At 31.9% G+C, this 16,733-nt stretch overlaps 3 protein-coding genes and 1 pseudogene across 12 annotated transcripts; 3 read left to right on the top strand and 1 right to left on the bottom strand.

The window, feature by feature from the left end:
- Positions 1 to 972: 972 nt before the first annotated feature.
- LOC124839732 (Pentatricopeptide repeat (PPR-like) superfamily protein) lies at positions 973 to 8,670 on the bottom strand. 2 transcript variants are annotated; one of them, XM_047315635.2, is made up of 4 exons: positions 8,345 to 8,670; positions 4,206 to 4,382; positions 3,114 to 3,217; positions 973 to 2,803 (listed from the first exon to the last, which is right to left on the bottom strand). In XM_047315635.2, exons 3-4 carry the CDS (start codon positions 3,145 to 3,147, stop codon positions 1,086 to 1,088), a joined length of 1,752 nt encoding a protein of 583 aa, XP_047171591.2. In that variant the 5' UTR covers positions 3,148 to 3,217; positions 4,206 to 4,382; positions 8,345 to 8,670; the 3' UTR covers positions 973 to 1,085. The 2 variants fall into 2 exon arrangements, with proteins under 2 accessions (XP_047171591.2, XP_087957177.1); XM_088101051.1 differs by having other exon boundaries at positions 3,114 to 3,227.
- A 46-nt stretch (positions 8,671 to 8,716) lies between these two features.
- Positions 8,717 to 9,221, top strand: LOC124839753 (small ribosomal subunit protein eS30z/eS30y/eS30x pseudogene; annotated as a pseudogene). Its single transcript, XR_015782717.1, has 2 exons — positions 8,717 to 8,902; positions 9,034 to 9,221. The product of XR_015782717.1 is annotated as a small ribosomal subunit protein eS30z/eS30y/eS30x pseudogene (transcript).
- LOC124839733 (Ubiquitin-like superfamily protein) lies at positions 9,193 to 14,570 on the top strand. Of its 7 annotated transcripts, XR_015782716.1 has the most exons (7): positions 9,193 to 9,334; positions 12,185 to 12,419; positions 12,505 to 12,610; positions 12,849 to 12,948; positions 13,445 to 13,580; positions 13,659 to 13,743; positions 14,132 to 14,570. XR_015782716.1 is itself a non-coding variant. In XM_047315637.2 (6 exons), the coding sequence occupies exons 2-5, from the start codon at positions 12,230 to 12,232 to the stop codon at positions 13,538 to 13,540; spliced, it is 492 nt and encodes a 163-aa protein (XP_047171593.1). In that variant the 5' UTR covers positions 9,193 to 9,334; positions 12,185 to 12,229; the 3' UTR covers positions 13,541 to 13,580; positions 13,659 to 14,022. The 7 variants fall into 7 exon arrangements, 5 of the variants coding, with proteins under 5 accessions (XP_047171593.1, XP_087957179.1, XP_087957180.1 ...); XR_015782715.1 differs by having other exon boundaries at positions 13,445 to 13,743; XM_047315637.2 differs by lacking the exon at positions 14,132 to 14,570 and having other exon boundaries at positions 13,659 to 14,022.
- On the top strand, positions 9,261 to 12,178 carry LOC124839736 (pentatricopeptide repeat-containing protein At5g15300-like). Of its 2 annotated transcripts, XM_088101052.1 has the most exons (3): positions 9,261 to 9,334; positions 9,676 to 9,722; positions 9,822 to 12,178. In XM_088101052.1, exons 2-3 carry the CDS (start codon positions 9,697 to 9,699, stop codon positions 11,299 to 11,301), a joined length of 1,506 nt encoding a protein of 501 aa, XP_087957178.1. In that variant the 5' UTR covers positions 9,261 to 9,334; positions 9,676 to 9,696; the 3' UTR covers positions 11,302 to 12,178. The 2 variants fall into 2 exon arrangements, with proteins under 2 accessions (XP_087957178.1, XP_047171599.1); XM_047315643.2 differs by lacking the exon at positions 9,261 to 9,334 and having other exon boundaries at positions 9,697 to 12,178.
- Positions 14,571 to 16,733: the final 2,163 nt, after the last annotated feature.

Consider the following 16,733-nt stretch of genomic DNA (forward strand, 5'->3'; position numbering starts at 1 on the left):
ATGTCCATTGGTGTGTTTCGATTCATATTAAGTAATGTTCTGTAGAGGCCTAAAAAGATGTCTTGGTTATATTGTATGAACGGTTCTATTTTTAAATGAATTGAAAAAAACTATTTTGTAACCCGACGTTCTCTGGTATAACGATTTAACAACTCCAACGAATAATAAAATATTGAGTTAAGTTATTTAATTAAAATGTTAATTAAATTATTAAATAAAAAATTAACGAAAAATGATTGTAAGATGGGAGTATAAATCTTGAAAGGTTTCATGTATTACTTCTCAATTGTCAGTGGTTGGTGCATGGATGTATGAGATGTCATAGTGCTAGAAGTGGAAACTAGGGAACTTACGTGGGTGTCAAGTTGTGGTTTCTCTTGTGGGTTATGTCAAACGAGGGTGTGGTTTCTCAGACGTGGGAGTGGGAGCTGAGCTGTTGAAATCCTTACCTCAATAAAAATCATTAAAGTAAATTATAATATTTTTTTTTTCTGTTAATGCAGTAACAGAAATATCTTTTACATAGAGGTATTTTGTAACTCCAATACGTTACTAACAAAATATGTTGCTAACCAAACACATTTTAATTATTCTGGAAATAAAAAAACATCCGCAAATACTTTATTTTTTCAATAGAGCATCTTTTAAATTTTTTTATAAAGTTATTCCTAATGTTCTACATAGGAATAAAATTAGATAACTTGAAACAAACCCTCTAACGCCTTCTTCCATTATGTGGCCGAACGATTGATGTTCTACCCAGGAAGTTGTTCACATCATAGTTAAAGTTACAGGTCTAACTATAACATTATTTCACCGTTCAAACAAACATTACTAACAAAAATCAGTCTTTTTCAATGTAAATGATGTAAATGCATGTCCATTCATGCTGTCAAAATCGTAACATTAACGCCAAGTTGCCAACATTCAACTTTATTACTGGACAAGGTAACGCGGTATAACACTTATCCAAGAGAGAAAAAGGCCGAAAATAAGATTTGTAAACTTTCTAAATATATACCAATTCAGTAAATTTTTTTCATGAAGCCCAACTCTAATAGACTAAAAATGAAATTTCTTTCATGTCAAGACATGCTAGAAATATTATATAAATGCCCTTCTATGTCTGGAATAAAACCTTTATCCAACATTTCCAATCTTACAATATCGTAGGTAACTCGATTCGGATTCAAACCTTTTTCCAACATCTCATTAAGAAGCCTGTTTGCATCCTCTAGCTTACCTGTTCTACAAAATCCTTTAATCAGTACATTATAAGTAACAACATTTGCCCACTTCCCTTCTTTCTCCATCTGGGTCCTGACCTTCAATGCTGCCTTCACATTTCCCTCAATGCAATATCCATCCATCAAAGTATTATACGTTATATGATTAGGTTTGACACCGACGTTGAGCATTTCACCAAGTAATTTTTCTGCCTTACTTGATTCATTGTCTTTGCAACATCCATCTATTAAGATGTTATATGTTATAACATCAGCTTTCAGGCCACAGGTCAGCATTTCATTAAGAAGATCCTTTGCAGCTCTCCCGTTCTGGTTCCTGCACAAACCTGCAATTAAGGTATTATAGGTTGAAACATTTGGAATAATCCCTTCTTCTAGCATCGATTTATGCAGAGCAAATGCCTCTTCCACCATCCCGTCTTTGCAGAATGCATCAATCAATGTATTAAATGTTATTGCATTGGGTACCAAACCTTGTTTAGCTATATCATCAAAGAGTTTTCTTGCTTCCCACGTCATCTTCCTCTTACAAAGCCCGTTAATAAGAACATTATAAGTAACAATATTTGGCTTCAAACCTAGGTCATCCATCTTATCCCACAAAGCAATGGCCTCATCTAGCTTCCCGTTATTAGATAAACCATTTATCAGCGAATTATAAGTAACTAAATTAGGTTTCAGTCCCAGTCTTTGCATCTCTTCTAAAGCCTTTTTTGCAGCCAACACATTCTCATCCTTACAAAAACCATCAATAAGAGAATTAAAGGATCTCTCATTTGGGGAAATTTTGTTAGCAAGCATTTCCTTCAAAATGGCATCAGCTCTGTACATTTTTCCAGCACTGCCCTTCTTGCAATGCCCATGAATCAGAGTATTATAAGTAACTACATTTGGAGAAAATCCCCAGGCTTTAATGTCTTCAATGACATCCTCTGCCTTATTCAACTTACCAGCTTTACAGAGACCATTGATATAAATATTAAATGTTGTCAAGTTAGGCAGAATTCTCCTCTTTACCATTTCCTTGTACACGTATTCCATTTCTCCTGTTTCATTCTCCTTCACCAGACCACTCAACAACGAATTGCATGAAATCAGTGATAACTTATATCCATAATCATGAGATCGCCTAAATGTTTCACAGGCAGCACGAATTTTCAAATTTCTTGCATATGCTAGGATCAACATATCAATTATTAGAGCATTTGTATACGGCCGGACACTGACAGACAAGATAGAGTGAAAAATAGAAGAAACTGCATGTTTCTCGTTCTTCACAAATTTATCCAAAAAGGACCTGACTTTAGAGTACCTTTTTGAATTTGCTAGAAGATGTAAAATTTTGGCAGTAGTTTCAAGACCATATGAAATTCTAAACTCTTTCTGAGACCACTGAAAGAACCTTAAAACAAGCTCTGAATCAACCCCCGCATTGAACAATTGGTCAATGCATATTGCAGGTTTAGTTGTTCTAAAAAGGGGTCTGAGCTCTGACCAGTGTTGTTTACTCAACAGCTCGGAAATTGTAGATATGTTCAACGACTGAAAGGCTAAACCTGTGAGTTAAAAAAGAATATAGAGCACAAGATGGATAACTAAATTATATGCTGATGAGGAGAGATATTGAGTAGTTAATGATATTGAGTAATTAATGATATTGTCAGTTATCAAGAGTTGATGGAAACAAAGAGAGCACAGTCAAAAGAAAACGTCAAGCAGATAAAATTTTGATGTAATAATAACAATAAAAAAATATGAAGGTTTAAAAAAATAAATCAAATCCTAAGCATCACAAGGATTATTTACTATTTTATAGATATATGTTGAAGCACAGTTACAACTTATGGATGGAAAAAGTTTTCTTACCTTTAACAGATCCAGTAAATTTGTCTATAACCATTGCTCACTGAATCCTTCCCTTGAAGGTCAGTTAATAAATACTAGAGATCATCATTGATGGCAAACATAAACTGCAATGAGCTGTGTTGTATTAGAAACAGAATAATACATCAGACAGAACTAATAAAAAAAGCACAGTTAATTGGTATATATCGTCAGAGCAAATCAAATTATGCATATTTTTTATTCACTAGAAATGATTGAATTTGTTTTCGATAATCAGTGTTTCATTAATGTTTTCTTGTTTAGTACACTTTGAATAGTTGAACCTTTATCAGTATTGCCAAGGTTGTCAAACACCATAATTTACATAAACTCGTAACTAAAATTAAAGGAAATTACATCATACTGTGTCATACACGTATAACACACCATCAATAATATGGCATTGAGGTTATATAATAATTTAAAGCCCATTACTCATACAACAAAACACATTATATCTCATAATCGTTTCAAGACGCAATATAAAACCAAATTGTACCAAAAACAAAGATACGTGAATGGAGGAGAATGACATAACATATCCAACAAATTAGAAAATATAAATTATTATAGCATCACACAACAAATGAAAGAAGATAAATTTAGAAAAAACAAATTATATCAGAGCACACACACCCAAGAGGATGAAATTGTGAACCGTCTGCAGTGGCTTGCCTTGGTACCAAGAATTAGGGGTGGGCAAAGTGCACTATACTGCACTGTAAAAATTTATAGTTAACTATAAAATAGTTTAGGTAACCAAAAAGTAGTTTAGATGAACTGAACTGAACTATTTTTTAGTTCACTTATAGTGCAGTGTAGTTTAGTGAACTAATTTTTAGTTTACTATAGTACAGTTCAGTGAACTACATGATAACATGTGGTTTAATATCATGTACAAGCTTAAACCCACAACTACAATAGATCATGCTTTCTTGGTAACAGTTTTTCTCATCCAACCAGTTTCACAGACATATAAGTATTAAGTAAGGTAATTAACATTGTAGCAAACCAGAAATTTACGATTACATCAAGTCAAAAGTAAGGTTTTTCTTAAATCTGGACACACAATACCTTCCATAAAGTCTGGCCCAAGCAAATATTTGGCTATGTCCGGTGAAATCACCCTACCAAACCATATAATGAACCGAAACGGTCATCATACAAATAAAGGCCCCTAGAATCTAAGCTCTCCCCTGTCAAAGGGAAACTTCTCTCAAAACTCTTTAAGTCATCAGCCTGCACAGATGCCTGAAACATGAAGAAATAATTCATGCGTTTTCAGTTGAACCATATTATTTGTAACATTTCAAGATAAGCAACGTATACCTTCATAAGATATTGATCAAGTCGAATCAAACTAGGATAGCATAATAAAATGTCAATTGAAAAAAATTATGCAGTAAACCCGAATTTATCAGAGATAACATAACAACTCTGATGTTGCTCAATTACTATAAATTGATGATTGGCCTAGTAACAATACAAATTAACTGCTAAGACAATTTATCGAACAAAATTTACCATATAGCAGATATGAGAAGAGTGCAAGTAATAATTAAAGTGCTTAAAGTACTATTGGCCTACATAGAAGCTATGAGCAGAAAAAAAAAAAGGTTTGGAATATAAGGTTTAACTTTCCAAGGCAATGAATATAAGGTCTCCACTATTTAATAAGTTAAATAGAATAAGATGAGAATGAATATTAAGACAGTATGAAAACAGACATGTAAGTATTCATTCTAGTTTTCATATCCAACTAAAATAATTGAATATTAAACTTGCCAGTCCAAGTATTATATATTACAAGAGAAGTTTCCAGATTCAGTCGAATGCACTGTTCAAAAATAAACAGGAACAAAAAACCCTCTTGCATTAAATTGTTCATATCATAGTATAAATTCTAGTTACCAGTAATCATGAAATAAAATCTGCAGAAAGCAATGCTATGAGCCTATGACATAAGCTAGAAGTATCAATTATGTGAGTAAATACTAATTCCAAAGAAAATGTCCAGAGTTCAACATCATTTCACGGTCAAGTGTACCACAAAGAGATTCAAATCGCGGATCACGTACAAACTGACATTATTAACGGTATAGAAACTCAGACTAATATACAGACATATAAAATGAAAAGAACAGTAATCATCAGTTTTAAAATCTAGTGAACAACTAGCAAACATTCACTTCATCTCTAAGATGACCAATGATCAATTCTATAGCAAGCTGAATACATTTGACTTATATATTCTAACTTGAAGGAGAGTGTTATAATTACAGATATCAAAATCATATCTTCATAAAAAAAATATCAAGATTATATATGTATTACTATAGGATCATATCTTTATTATTAGAGGATATCAAATACCCTTCATGTATTGTACTGATTTCTTTCTCTCAATATAAATAAATGATAAGTGTGAAAAATACTTGTTTTCATACTTATAAATGAGCTCAAAGTTGTAATTATTCATGTGTTTCCTCATTGAAAAGTTGTAATTAGAAGTAAGGAAAGTTGTGTAATAAATTGTACAGGAATCTATACATTATTTGGAGTGTTGACAGCACTGTCTCGCTAAGCGCATGCCAATTGTCGCTCAACCAAAATGAAGACTTCCGCTTAGCGCACCAGAACTATGCGTTGAGCAAATGGCATCAGTTGGAGGTGTGCAGTTGAGATTTTCGCTCAGTGCATGCATAGTTGTGCGCTGAGTGAATTAATTAAAGGAAGTTGGTTTTAAAAGTCGAGACAGAAAGAAATATTGGATCTTCTGACAAACATAGCACGAAAAATACTAGAGAATTTCAGGAAACGATCAAGAGACCACTTCAAGGCATTCAAACAACATTGTATGCAAGGGGTTGCAAAACTGTGTACGTTCTAGATGCTTGGAGTAGCTAATTCTTTCTTTCGTTGGAATTGAATGTAATGAATAACATTTGATGTAATCTTCTTGTTTAATATATATTTGTGTTCATATGCTTTTCTTGTTTTACTTGTCATTATACGGGAGTATGATATATTTTATATATTCAAGTTGTACTGGGAAGTAAATTTGAGTATGAACATAAGAAAAGCAACCAAAAGGAACCATGCTAGGAATAGTCTCAATTCTTTTGGTCATTTATAAACATCAGATTTTAATGCAAGGGTTATGTTTAATTACTTAAGGAATTAATAATTGAACATATATCTTTAGAACTTGTTTTAAGGGATTAAACCAAGATACAGTGATGTTAATGTTTGAACACATATTTTATTGTTCATAAGTTACCGTAATGTTAGTCATGAACTCAATTCCAACGAAGCTTACTTTCAACTTTAAATTCAAATTTTAATATTTTGTTAATTTCATTACTTTTAGTTTACATGAATCAAATTTCCATTGTCACTAAATTGATTTTGATGAACAACTCGATTAGATAACGTAACTCAAATTTCCTTGGGAGACGATATTGGTACTTATTCACTTTATTACTTGGAACGATTTGGTATACTTGCCAAAGAGCTATCAATAAACCACACAACATTTCAGTTCAATGTTTCTCTTCATCTTTATAGTTTAACACTTCCAATGAGCACTCCCATGGCAAAAACCATTGCAGTAACTCACTTAACCCATCTCATACCCTAAATCTACAACACACCACCCAAAGTCTTAATAGTGTGTGTCAGCTTAATGCTTCTATATTTTAATACTTCTAACAATGACTTACATGACTCCAGAGTCCAATAATGTGTGTTAATGTGTGAGACAATCAAGTAAGCAATTGATGTTCCTAATCTACATAAGCTTGCAAATGGCACTACAAGGTAGTAGCTTAGTATAGTAGGTCTAAAATATTAAAATGTTAATCAAGCTACTACAGGGCCTCACTATACTTTGAGGAGTTAAACTAACTACTCAATGAATTCCATGAAAGGCACTAACATAAATTTAAAAAATAAATAAATAGAGCATTACACTCTTTACAAGGAACAAATAAATCTTAATCTACCTTGGATGGAGCTTGTATGACCTCTCTAAAAGCAGAAACTGCCTTCTTGCTACTGGCCTCCATAGGCCTAGCCAAACATTAAAGATTTATATCCAAGAGGTTTCATGGACAAAAGAATCAGAAATAAACTCCAATAATTCAATGTTTTGTTTCAATTTCTTCTGTTTATCCTCTTTTCAAAATGTAAGATATCATCACATTGCACATTTGTAAGTCAATTCCTCCTCACATTGCCTTCTCTTCCTTCTCTACCCGCTGTTAAACTACTTTTTAGCAGTTTAAAGCAGAACAAAATTGGTCCCCACTAATGTAGCATAGGGCAACCAAGATGTCAATCTTAGGACTCAACTAAAATTAAGTTTAAGGTGTAGAGTTAAGATCTTTTATTATTTACTAATTATCTAAACTAGGTGGGGACAATTAATATGAATGGAACTAAAAAGGAAAGAGAAAATCTAAAATCTTTACTGTTTAAAAGAAGAAAGAAATATGAAATGAAATAAAAGAAAAGAAAATAAAAGTCTAAACTACCTAAAACAGAAACAGAACCTAATACTAACTGGATCTAATGATATGGAAGGAAATGAAACATGCATGATATAATCTAAAAAACACAAGTGCTAATCAGATTAATCAAATAGCTAAAGAACCTGTAAAATGGAAATGTAAACAGAAGCAGGACTTGATTTAAAAGAACACATTCAACATAATAGGAGATCTATCTAAACTAAAACTAACCTACAAATCATTCAACAAATGTAAAGAAATTAAAGAATGAAGCTAAAGACATACACAGAAATGATTTCATGGGTAAATGCACATTGAATTGGATGAAAGTGTGCTAAGAGTGTTCAGGAAGAAATCCTGTTAAGTTTGAAACCCACCTTGGGGTGTTCTTGTTCAATTTTCAGAACATGTTTTGACTCTTTCCACTTATTCATTCAATCCATGTTCATAAAACCTATTCTACACTACAATCTCCAAAATTCTTAACAAAAACCAAAATATGCAGAACAATACCTAAACTCTAACCATTACAATCAAAATCAAAATCAAATGACCTAAGCTACTTTCAATCAAAACAATGGATTCTAATAGCAACTACTTAAAGAAACTATATACTCCATCAATTCATAAAAGTACCTAAAATTACATCAAAGTAAATGCCAAAACATAAAAGCAATGCATGAAAATTAGAATTAACATCACCTTCTCTCTGGGTAAGTGGCACACGAGCACAAGCCAAGCTTCTTCCTCCCTCGTTCTCTTCTTTCTAACCCTTGCTGCTGGGTTTTCCTTCTCTTCCAAATGTGACGCGCCGTCTGGACCCCTTCAAAGGCAGCAAAGTCATTTGCCAAAACGCACAGGTTCAATTAAACGCAGGCCCAAACTCAAAATCAGCCCATTTCCAGCGGCCACTTAATCAGCCCAATTTTTTAATAGATTCAGCCCTGCAGCTCAATAGATTCAATTTAATCAGCCCAATTTTTCAATGTAGAGCCCAATTTAATCAGAAGAGAAATTCATCGTCGCTGTGATGGGTGAGTTAAGTTATGGCTCCTGTTTGAAAATGAGGTATGATTGTGTTTCTTTCTCGTGCACAACGAATCACACATAACGCAATTTGCAGGTAAGGTTCACGGATCACTTGCACGTGCCGGCAAAGTCAGAGGCCAAACCCCAAAGTAGCTAAGCAGGACAAAAAGAAGAAGCCTCGTGGACGCGCCCACGAGAGGATGCAGTACAATCGCCGATTCGTCACCGCCGGTATTTTCTCAAACCCTAATTTTCGCTTCAATTCCCATTTCGTACTATTGAGTGATATGAAGTGTGTTACGAAAGTAGAAGATGGATAATTGTGCGGTCTCTGACGAGGGGTTCGGTTTATGTTGTTGTAGTGGTGGGATTTGGCAAGAAGAGGTGTCCCAACTCGTCTGAGAAGTGAGGTTGAGGCTTGAAGAATATGTGACTACTTTCTTATTTGATTTATCTTTGTTTTCCTTTTTGTTTTATGTTTTTTTATCATGTTGTGTGAACGGTTCTATTGCTAGCTTATCAAACATCAAGCCAGATTTTTCGTATACAATTTTAATATTATTGCTCCTTCATGCTGGAAGGAAATCAGTGCTTTTGGGTTGGGCTTTAGCAATCAATCACATTGATGCTCTACAACGAAAGCCTTTGAACTTGCATTGCCTGGTAATTTCTCTGCCTTAAGATTTTTGCACCAATGTGGTAAAAAGTTTGAGAATTTTTAACAAGGTGGAATTTGATATCATCTGTTACATGGTAGATAATGGAGTAACCCTATAATTAGAGTAAAAACCCGAGAATTATGATCGATATTTCTCATATAACTGAAGCCTCTGCTATATTATTTCTCATATCTAGTTCAAATCCATAGTAATTTGGATTTTCAGCTTTCCACATCCTCAACCTTGACGATGCTCGGTCTTGTTTATAGAATCTTTTTTTTTTCATATAAATACCACTCAATTTTCATATGAATACTTATAGTTTATTTATATGAATACTTGTAGTGACAGCGAGACACAGCACGAATGTTAGGAACATATTCACGCATAAGGTATGTGCTTGAGCACCTCTGTTCCATGTTGGAACTGACACAAGTCCAAGCCATTATCACCAAAGCAGGCTTTCAAACCCATACTCCTTTCATTGATAGGTTAATATTCTTCTCCGCACTTTCTCCTACGGGAGACCTCTCCCATGCTCATTCCCTCTTCCTACAAACTTCTATGAACAACTCCTTCCTTTGCAACACTATGATTCGAGCCTTTGCCAAGTCTTCCTTCCCTCTTCAAGCTCTATACATATACAGCCACATGCAGACCTCAGATGTTGTATCTGACCATTTCACCTACAACTTTGTGCTCAAGGCTTGCTCTAGAGCATACAAGTTTGTCCAAGAATTTGGTGAGTGCGATGAGATCACTATTGTTTCCAAAGGGGGTGAAGTTCACTGTACTGTTATCAAACTGGGGTTTGATCAAGACCCCTCAATTCAGAACTCTTTGCTCTATATGTACTCTCAATGTGGATTGGTCCATGTTGCCCAACACTTGTTTGATGAAATCAGTAACAGAAGTTTGGTTTCTTGGAATATCATGATATCGGCATACCATCGTGTCAACAATTCTAAGTCAGCTGATTACCTTCTTGAATCAATGCCACTCAAGAATGTTGTTTCATGGAACACTGTCATTGGAAGGTACATCAGGTCAGGTGATATTGAGGGTGCAAGAAGGGTGTTCCAAGTTATGCCCGAGAGGGATGTTGTGTCCTGGAATTCTATGATTGCTGGTTTTGTGTCCGTTAAGGATTATGCAGGAGCGTTGACACTGTTTTCTGAGATGCAAAACGCTAAAATAAGACCCACCGAAGTGACGTTTATTTCAGTTCTGGGTGCCTGTGCCGAAACTGGTGCACTAGAAATGGGAAGCAAAATACACGAGTCTCTCAAAGCGTCTGAGCATAAGATTGAAGGGTATTTGGGAAACGCCCTTCTGAATATGTATTCTAAATGTGGAAATTTGAGTTCAGCTTGGGAGGTATTTAGAGGGATGGGGATAAAAACTACGAGTTGTTGGAATGCTATGATTGTTGGTTTGGCTGTCCACGGTTACTGTGAGGAAGCTCTGACGTTGTTTTCAGAGATGGAATGCGGGCTTGGTACTGTTAGGCCGAATCGAGTAACATTTATTGGTGTTTTGATTGCTTGTAGTCATAAGGGTTGGGTAGATAAAGCAAGATGGTATTTTGATCATATGGTGAAGTATAAAATTGTGCCCGAAATCAAGCATTATGGTTGCATGATTGATCTTTTTAGTAGATTTGGTTTGCTGGAAGAGGCACATCAGATGATCAGGACTTCTCCTTTCCAAAATAGATCCATTTTATGGAGAACGTTGCTGGGTGCTTGTAGGACACAAGGGAACATGGAGCTGGCTAAGGTGTCATTCCTACAACTTGCCAAATTGAAAAGTCTATCAGACGGAGATTATGTGTTGTTATCTAACATTTATGCTGAAGCTGAGAGATGGGATGAGGTTGAGCGATTAAGGAGTGAAATGATTGACTTGCATGTCTCTAAGCAAGTTGGACACAGCCAAATTGATATGACTGAATGTGATAAGCTTTCCTAAATAAACTATTTAACCCCTTTTTTATACTGGATATTTCTTAGCTTTCTCGTAGTTATAATATTTTTTTAATAGAATTGTAGTGCTAAAGCATCATAGTGTTAATTGACATCCTAACTATGTTGATGCCACAATTAGCAAAAATCATCTGCTGCTGCCCAATCTATAAAATAAAGGAGAAAAAAAATGGGAGACTAAACCAAAACCAACTAGAAAGACTTATAACAAGGAAGTTGAAGTCTATTTCTGAAAAAATAATAATTTAAAAAGAAGGTACGTTATCTCAACATGTACGGCACTGCAAACTAATTCCAAAATTTGTTAGATGATGATATTTATAGGTTATTATTATTCAATTGGTATATTTTGGGTTATAAAAGTGTATTTCTCTTTACAAAGAGGAAGGAATGAAAAAGATCAATATTTATCTTTTAGCTTCTTCATAGCTTTAATGGCAGTTTGAGATATTTTAGAGCAGTGTAGCTTTTAGCTTCCTAACAAAACCCATGTGGATTTTGGCGTTCAGTGATATCATATTATCCTTTATTGTTCTGGGTAAATAAGAAAGAATATCCTGAACACCATTTGAAGTTGTGTACTTAGAATAATTGGTACTCTTCAAATAACCTGTGTGTTTGTAGTAATTATTTTTCATGATATAATTCAAGAAATGGAGAGACTGAGAAACTATTCTTTCGATTCAATTTGGAGGAAAGGTTGATGTGTTGTTGCATTATGCTGGTGTTTTTTTTTAAATAATTTGTAGCCAGATTTATTTGGTAATAAAGGATATTCATTTTACTATGTCTAGGTCAAACAGAATATGTATTGCTGGATTTGAATACATGTATTTAAAGGACTAGTGTGTTCCCTCAATTATATGCAGGCTGACCAGAAAGATAGTTCCTTAGGGAAGCTTGAGAGAAGATAAATGGAAGAATATAACAAGAGCAGCATAAAGAAGGCAAGGCTGAACTCGTTGCTGACAAACTTGCTAGATGACCCTATACTTTCTGATGTTCCCAAGAACCCAACTTTGGCAGATGTTGACACTCTCATTAGCCTTGAATTGGGTAGTGCCATGCGCATTTCTGTCTTGAAATTGGATGGGTCTACTCTTGGTAATATTCACATTACTAATATGTTTTGAAAATTTTAAATGACGTGTTTAAATTTCTGATTAACTAGTTATTTTGGTGGTATAAGACGTGATCGTGATGAATTCAGCAACAGTCAAGGATTTGAAACTTGCCATCAAGAGGAAGGTAAATGACATGGAACAATCTGGCATGGGTCACCGCCACATTTCTTGGTGAGTTACAGTCTTCCTTTTCTCTCTAGTCCACAATCATTTCTCCTTTCTCAAAATGATAAAAATAGTTAGTGAACTTCTTTACTGTATTCCAGAAGTTATTGCTCATAGCAATATCGCTTTAGTCATTGTGAGTAATTTTGTTAACAATGGTGTAATACTTGATTAGATTGCAAAAGTTCATCTTAGGAAATCCTGATTTTGTGTCCCTCTATTTAAAAAACTTATGCATTTGCAGGAAACATGTATGGGCAAATTATTGTTTGTCATACCATAACAACAAGCTCCTAGATGATAATGATGCACTCCAAAATTTTGGTGTACGAAATAATTCTCAGGTATGTTCTTTGCATTATTCTGTGTTCAAATTTATTTTGTATCTCTTCTCTCCTAACTTCTTTATATTTTCTTTTTCCAATATATGAATTTAAGTATTACATATCCTTAAAAGACTCGTTCTTTCTGTTGCATTTTTTTATTATGCTGATTCTCATTATGTTTATGTTCAAATCAGTCTTAAGAAAAGCTTTGATAACCTTTTTTTTGTGTGAAAAATGATACGGTTTCCTTGCATCCTACTTTTTTGCATTATGTTAGTTTTTGGTGCATGCCATTTCATATAGAAATATTTGCTTAGTTTGTCCTACCCATTCTTTTTATCAATGTAGAATTTGACTACAAGAAGTTTCTGTTTATGCAGCTCTTTTTGTTATTTTGTATTGTTATTTCTTTGTTGAAAGTTATTTACAAAAATTCCTTTGCTTTTCATCCCTTGTCCACTAATTGGATGATATCTTTAACAGTGTAATTTAATGGTAATTTATTCCTGTATAGGTTCAATTTGCACCCTTTGTCATGACAAAACAATCACGGAGGCATTCGAAGAGGAGAAAACACCGTTTTTTTCATGGCCTTAATAAGCGTTCCTGATCAAACAAGGCCATGTTCTAAGAGACTGAAATCTTTGTTGGTACGTGTTGGACTAACAGAACTTCAACATTTAATGTTGTTTCACCTTGCAATGTCAGCCATTAGCCTTTTCTTGCAGACAAGCCAGTCTCACACAAAGTTCTCTTTGAATCTTTACTACATGGAAAATGTTGTCTAAAACCAGCACCCGCTGCTATGTTGTGGTAAGCTACTACGGGTTGTAGGATTCTTTGGCCTATCCTCCTGCTCATGCTTATTGCTGCTGTCAGCTAAAATGCCTTCATATAATTGTACCTAACGTCCATCCAAATCATTTTTCAATCTTTTGCAAACAATTCGAAAATATGTAAATAAAGTTACCCCCAAAAAACATCATTGGCTTATCTGTTGTTGATGTTGGTAAGTAGGTGATATGTCCCAGTACAAATACAAGTAATCAGTGTTTTATTTTGTTAAAGTAATTAACTTTTTTATTATTGCAACTTTTCAGAGTTATTGTTTTAGTTTGCTTTTAATGAATTTAATGTCATAATTATTCCATTTTCGTCAGTAAGGAATATCTCATTTTCTTAAGTTTCAATGAATCTGCAGAGAAGTAATCTCCGCATCAGCATTGATAGAACGCTTCAATGCTTCTCCAGTATGTTCAAAGCTTCATATCATATCCTCTAAAGATAAAATCTTCGGCAACTTTGAAAACCAAGAAATCCTCTTGCTAGTCTATAGTAATTTTGTTTGTTCCAAGTTTATTGAGGAAATAAAAAGAAAATTTCATTTCATAGTTGTCAAGGGAACCTAAGACATTCTTATTGGATTGGGCCTGACAAATGACAAATGGAAACAGAATAGCCCATGTACTGCACTGCCATTGTCAATGATCTTTTTCCCCTCAAAATATTACGTTTCTTATTCTTGATATGTATGGGAGATTTATTTTCTTTGTATATACTTAATTTATAACACTATTAGCAACCACCTTAATTTGTAATTATTCCTTTTTCATGCTAATACCACTATTTACAATACTTTATTTTCTTTGTATATACTTAATTTATAACACTATTAGCAACCACCTTAATTTGTAATTATTCCTTTTTCCATGCTGATACCACTATTTACAATATAAATTTGAAGAAAAATCGAGTGCACAGTAATGTTTATAGATTCCTAAGAATATTTTAATTTTAGTTTCAGTAAGATGATTTTTTTTAAATCCATTTTTAATCTTAATAAAACCATAGTTCATTGTGAAGTTATTATTAAAAAGATGGCTTTTTTTATATTGCAAGTTCAGTATATTTACTTTATTTATTTAAAACTAAAATGAAAGTATTTTAGAAAGAAAAGTTTAACCATATGAATATATATATATATATATATATATATATATATATATATATATATATATATATATATATATATATATATATATATATATATATATGAATGTTTTACATAAAATTTTACATTTTGTCCTTCTTGAAGTAAAAAAGTAAAGGGAAATTTATTTAAAACATTAATATAAACTAAACGTTGAAAAAAAAACTAAATAATTATCCTAAACAAAAGAAAAAACTAGTGCAAATGGTGATCTCTATACAAGAGGTACTCACAAAAGTTCCCATATTGTAAGAGCAAATGCAAACCGAATGACAAACATAAAAATACAACACAAATGACAAGAAAAATAAGATTATTATTATTATTATTATTATTATTATTATTATTATTATTATTATATATATATATATATATATATATATATATAATTATTTTATCTTTTTATCGTAATTAAATAATTTAATTTCCACCATAGATAATTCAATCTCTTATTATGACATTCAAACAAATTTTCACATAAAAATTAATATAACACAAGAAAAGATAAGAAAATATGTAAATTAAATTATTGAAACTCAATTTTGGATTTAATGCCTCCATATTAGCCAGTGAGATTCAATATTATTATTATTATTATTATTATTATTATTATTAAAAACTGTAATTGTAATTAAATTTAATCTTTGTTAACTATATATTTTATTCTATCCTAGTTTATGCCTGCCTTTTTTTTAACTAATACTACCAATATATAAATATTCTGTAAAGAGTCAAATCCTTGTTTTAGCTAAAACAATAATAAATTCGTTTTTTTTCGTACAATTTTGTTTTTTATAAATTGTAATTGCATCTTTCATCACTAAATTTTTAAATTTAATCTGACTTTTTTAAGTAATCACTTATTTAAGGAATAGATGGAATTTGATTATATTAAAATAACAAAAAATTACTTATTTTAAAAATAAGCATATCAGATAAATACATAAAAAAAGCTTAAATTTGTTTTTTAATATGATATCAAATTTTTAACACTAAATGATTTTTTTTTAGAAATAAAATTATTCATTACTAAATCATACAATAAGATTCAGCAATAAAATATAAAAATGTTATCCAAATAAATATGCTAATATTTTCTATAAAACGGGTGATATATTAACTGTGAAAAAAAATCAAATTTATATATTAACTGCGAAAAAAAATCAAATTTAATATATAATTAAAATTTTATAAGAATCAAAACAAGAAATTAACAAAAACATATGGATAAAAAAGTTATGAAATTCTAAAATAATTGAAAACGTGACAGTAAAATTTGCTCAGACTCTGAAAATAATACTTAATGTTATGTTTGGATAAGAGAATTCTTTACAATTCTTTAAACAAATAATTGAATTTTTATTTGAAAACAAAATTAAAACATATTTTATTTATTTATAAAATAACTGAAATTTTCTTTTAAGATAAAATTCTATTTTAAAAACTTAAAATAATATTAGTTAAATTTGAATATTCAAATAATAATTAATATTTTCTTTAATGTATATGTATGTATAGAGAAAGTAAGAAATTTTAATTTTTTTAAGTGAGTTTTAAATTTTATTGTTTTAATTATTTAAAGTATTATCTTAAAATTCTTTAATTTTAATTTATTCATTCAAATAACTCATTTTACTCTATACAATTTTAAATTCATAAAAATACATTTTTTTTTAATTATCTCATTCAAATAAACTATAAATATTTTTTAATATGAAAAATGAATAAGGAATTCTAATGAAATAAAGATAAGCGTGAAGAACTTTTCTTTTAGAAATTTTGCGACTTTTAACCCAGATATTAAATAAAGTTG

This window comes from Vigna umbellata, chromosome 10 (genome assembly GCF_029865625.1).
Source record: "Vigna umbellata cultivar VRB3 chromosome 10, Vumbellata_1.0, whole genome shotgun sequence".
In the NCBI taxonomy this organism is placed as follows: Eukaryota; Viridiplantae; Streptophyta; class Magnoliopsida; order Fabales; family Fabaceae; genus Vigna; species Vigna umbellata.